The 3,055-nt window shown below is 65.1% G+C and overlaps 1 protein-coding gene across 2 annotated transcripts; it reads right to left on the bottom strand.

The window, feature by feature from the left end:
• Positions 1–460: 460 nt before the first annotated feature.
• Cd7 (CD7 molecule) lies at positions 461–2,799 on the bottom strand. Of its 2 annotated transcripts, none has more exons than XM_015504011.2 (4): positions 2,597–2,799; positions 1,464–1,820; positions 1,202–1,329; positions 461–950 (listed from the first exon to the last, which is right to left on the bottom strand). In XM_015504011.2, exons 1-4 carry the CDS (start codon positions 2,649–2,651, stop codon positions 843–845), a joined length of 648 nt encoding a protein of 215 aa, XP_015359497.1. In that variant the 5' UTR covers positions 2,652–2,799; the 3' UTR covers positions 461–842. The 2 variants fall into 2 exon arrangements, with proteins under 2 accessions (XP_015359497.1, XP_015359498.1); XM_015504012.2 differs by having other exon boundaries at positions 1,464–1,793; positions 2,597–2,798.
• Positions 2,800–3,055: the final 256 nt, after the last annotated feature.

The raw sequence follows: 3,055 nt of genomic DNA, 5'->3' as shown, positions 1-3,055 counted from the left end.
GCCAGCTGCCTTTCTCTGTGCCCCTCTTACTCTGTGGTGGGGCAAGGGAAAGCCTGTGAGGTGTGGTTGGGGCAGGTGGGCGAGTGGGCCTGGGTGGAGGCATGTGTGGGCAGGCTTTGCTCCTGTCCCAGAGGCAGTGATGTGGGCTGGCTGGGGACCTGGCGCTCCCACGTGTCAGCAGAGTGCCCGTGCCAGTTTCCCTCCCCACAAATGGGAAATGAGGGCTCCTGTCTGCGAGTGCCGCCCTGGGAGCCGCTGGCCCGGGGGCCAGGAATGCTGACCTCCTGAGCAGGGAGGCTGCATGCGGCTGAGGCCCTGCGAGCAGCCTGCCCTGCCCACTGAGCTTCTTGGGGTGTCTGCGCAGCGGGGCCCCATCCCTTCTCTCACTGAGGACTCACACACAGACACTCTCGCTGAGGCCCAGGGGTTCGCGGCTCTGAGCAAGTAAACAGCAGTCGGGAAGGGAGAAAACCGACACTTTATTCCTGCAGGCTGGGCGGGTGGACCTCCCCTGCCCCCTTTGCCAGGCTGCAGGAGCTCTGGACCTGCCACACACCTGAGTCCATCCAACCGAGCGAGCCCTCCTAGGCTGCGGCAGGGACAGGCAGCGGGAGGACGGCCGCCGCAGTGTGTCCCTGGTGGCAGCATGATCAGGGCCCCCTGGAGGGCCTGGGAGGTGGGCAGGGAGGCTTCCTGGACCAGGTGCCCATCCACTGGGGAGTGCCCAGGAACCTGGTCCCTGTGTGTGGACCTGGGCCAGCAGGTCAGCAGGGCCTCTGCAAGCTCTGCTGAGGCAGGGCCGGAAGGACAGTGGGCAGAGGGGCACCGAGGGCCTTGTGGGCTCACTGGTACTGGTTGGGGGTGGACAGGGTATTGCGGCGGCTGTAGCACATGTCCTCATACACCACGCTGGACGGCCTCTTTTTCCTCGAGGTGCACATTCCCTTAATCTAAAAGGTGGCCCACTGTCACCCAGGTGGGGGCTGGCCTGCTGTCAGCCCCAGGGAGCCCCGCTCCAAGGTCCCCTCCCACGCTCACACCCAGGGGCAGCTTTCTAACAGCCCGGGCTCAGTCACCCAGGTGTGGGGGAGTCTGCCTGGGGAGGCCCCACACTGCAGACAGGGCCCTGGGGATCCTGCCCACCCTCTCTGCCCACATGGGAGGGGCCAGCTCACAGGCCAGACCCGGAGCTCACACTGACCTGCGTCCTTCTCAGCGTGCACAGCACCCCCAGGCCCAGCCCCATGAGGAAGAAGCCCACCGCCAGGGCAGCGGGGAGGGCGCGGGACGTCAGTGGAGGCTCCTGGCATCTGTGCAGGGACAGTGTGTCTGGGAAGAACAAAGAGGCCCTGGGCTTCAGGGGAGGAGGGGCTGTGGAGCTGGCAGAGGGAGGGCGATCCCCAGGCTGCCTGGGGAGTCAGGCTCCAGAGAGCGTGGAGGGAAGGAGCTGGCACGTTCCCCACCTGTCACCGCGACCATGGTGCCGGGGCCTGGGACGTTGCTATCCAGGAAGTCCTGGACGGCCTCGCAGGTGTAGGTGCCCGAGTCGGCCTTCTGCAGGTGGTGCATGGTGATGGTCAGGTTGTTCTGAGGCCCCGAGAAGCTGACGCGGCCCTGGAACTGTGGGTCCACAGTGGAGGTCCTGCTCTCCTCGTCCTCATAGTAGACCACGTACATGGCCTGGGGCCAGCTTTGCTTCAGGTAGAGCCCTTTCAGGGTCCCGTTGGTGGAGCAGGTGATGCTGACCGAGCCCCCCTCTGGGATGGTCTTGTAGCGGGGAGACTGCTGCACCTCTACCAAGAGCCTGCTGTCACCACGGGCTGGGCAGAGGGGCAGAGGACACTCTCTTGGCAGGAACCATGGCAGGGATGCCTGGAGGCCCTCAGCTCCACAGCGCCATGGGGTCTGGGCAGCTCTGGGGGCCAGCACCAGGGGCTGTGGGGCCCATGGGGCCAGGCTGCCCACAGCAGCCTCTCCACACCCGGCACCCTTCCTTCCTGCAGCTTCGCCGCCCCACCGCCCGCCCTGGCTCCACGTCCCTCCTGAGTCCCACCGACACAGCTGGAGGCCACTGTCCTCTCTCCCCTGAACCTCTCTTCAATGCTGTGCCTCGGTTTCCCCCACCACTCGCAGCACCAGAGCCTGTGGCTCTGTGGAGGGGGCACATTCCGGCTTGTGCATGGGACCTTCAGAGACCAGCCTGTCTGACCGGCCCAGGTCCAGTGGTGCCCAGCTTCCCCGCGTAGACACAGACCGTTCACCGTGCCCTAGACCTGGCTGCCCAGAAAGCCAGGAGCTGTGCTGCGTGTTTGCAGGAGGTGGTGCCCGCCAACCTGGCTCCCACCTCCACACGTGTGCACCTGACTGCAAGGCTCCCCGCGGCCTTCTTTAGAAGGACACCAGGGACAAAGTCCTCCTGATGACCAAGGCTGCACTGCTAATGGCAGAGAAGGAAGTCCCTGGCATTACCTCAGGGAAAACAGAAAATCCTACGACCCTGCTGCCCAGACTCAGCCCTGGCTACAACCCTGTTCCTGACATGGGCCCTGAGTGTGTCCAGGGAGAGGCGGGAAAGGAGGGGCGGGAAGACACTTACCTTGGGCAGCCAGGGTCCCAGACAGGGCACTAGCCAGCAGGAGCAGCAGAGCCATGCTGCCTAAGCCCCCTGGCCAATCAGCACTGGGCCTGGCCGAGGCCTCCTCGCTGCTGGGGAGGCCCCGCCTGGGGAACCTGGTGCAGGAGGCACCTCGGCTCAGCAGTGGTGACCGGCTGGGGCGCTCAGGGGTGGTTCCTGGGAGGAGGCAGGAGCTGCCACAGAAGGGCGGAGCCTCCCCTCGCTCCTCCCACAGCACCCGGCCAGCCTGGTTGCCGCCTCCCAGAACTTGTGCACCCGGGACACCTGGCGGGGAAAGAGAAGGGCCAGGCTCTGGGGCTGGGAAAGACAGGGCCCCAGGAGGGGCTGGGAGTTGGGAGCTACAGGCATGAGGCACTGGGATCGATCCTCAGCACTACATAGAAATAAATAAAGATGTTGTGTCCATCTACAAATATATAT

This window comes from Marmota marmota, unplaced genomic scaffold, assembly GCF_001458135.2.
Source record: "Marmota marmota marmota unplaced genomic scaffold, marMar, whole genome shotgun sequence".
Lineage (NCBI taxonomy): Eukaryota > Metazoa > Chordata > Mammalia > Rodentia > Sciuridae > Marmota > Marmota marmota.
This window is presented reverse-complemented; position numbering and strand designations above follow the sequence as displayed.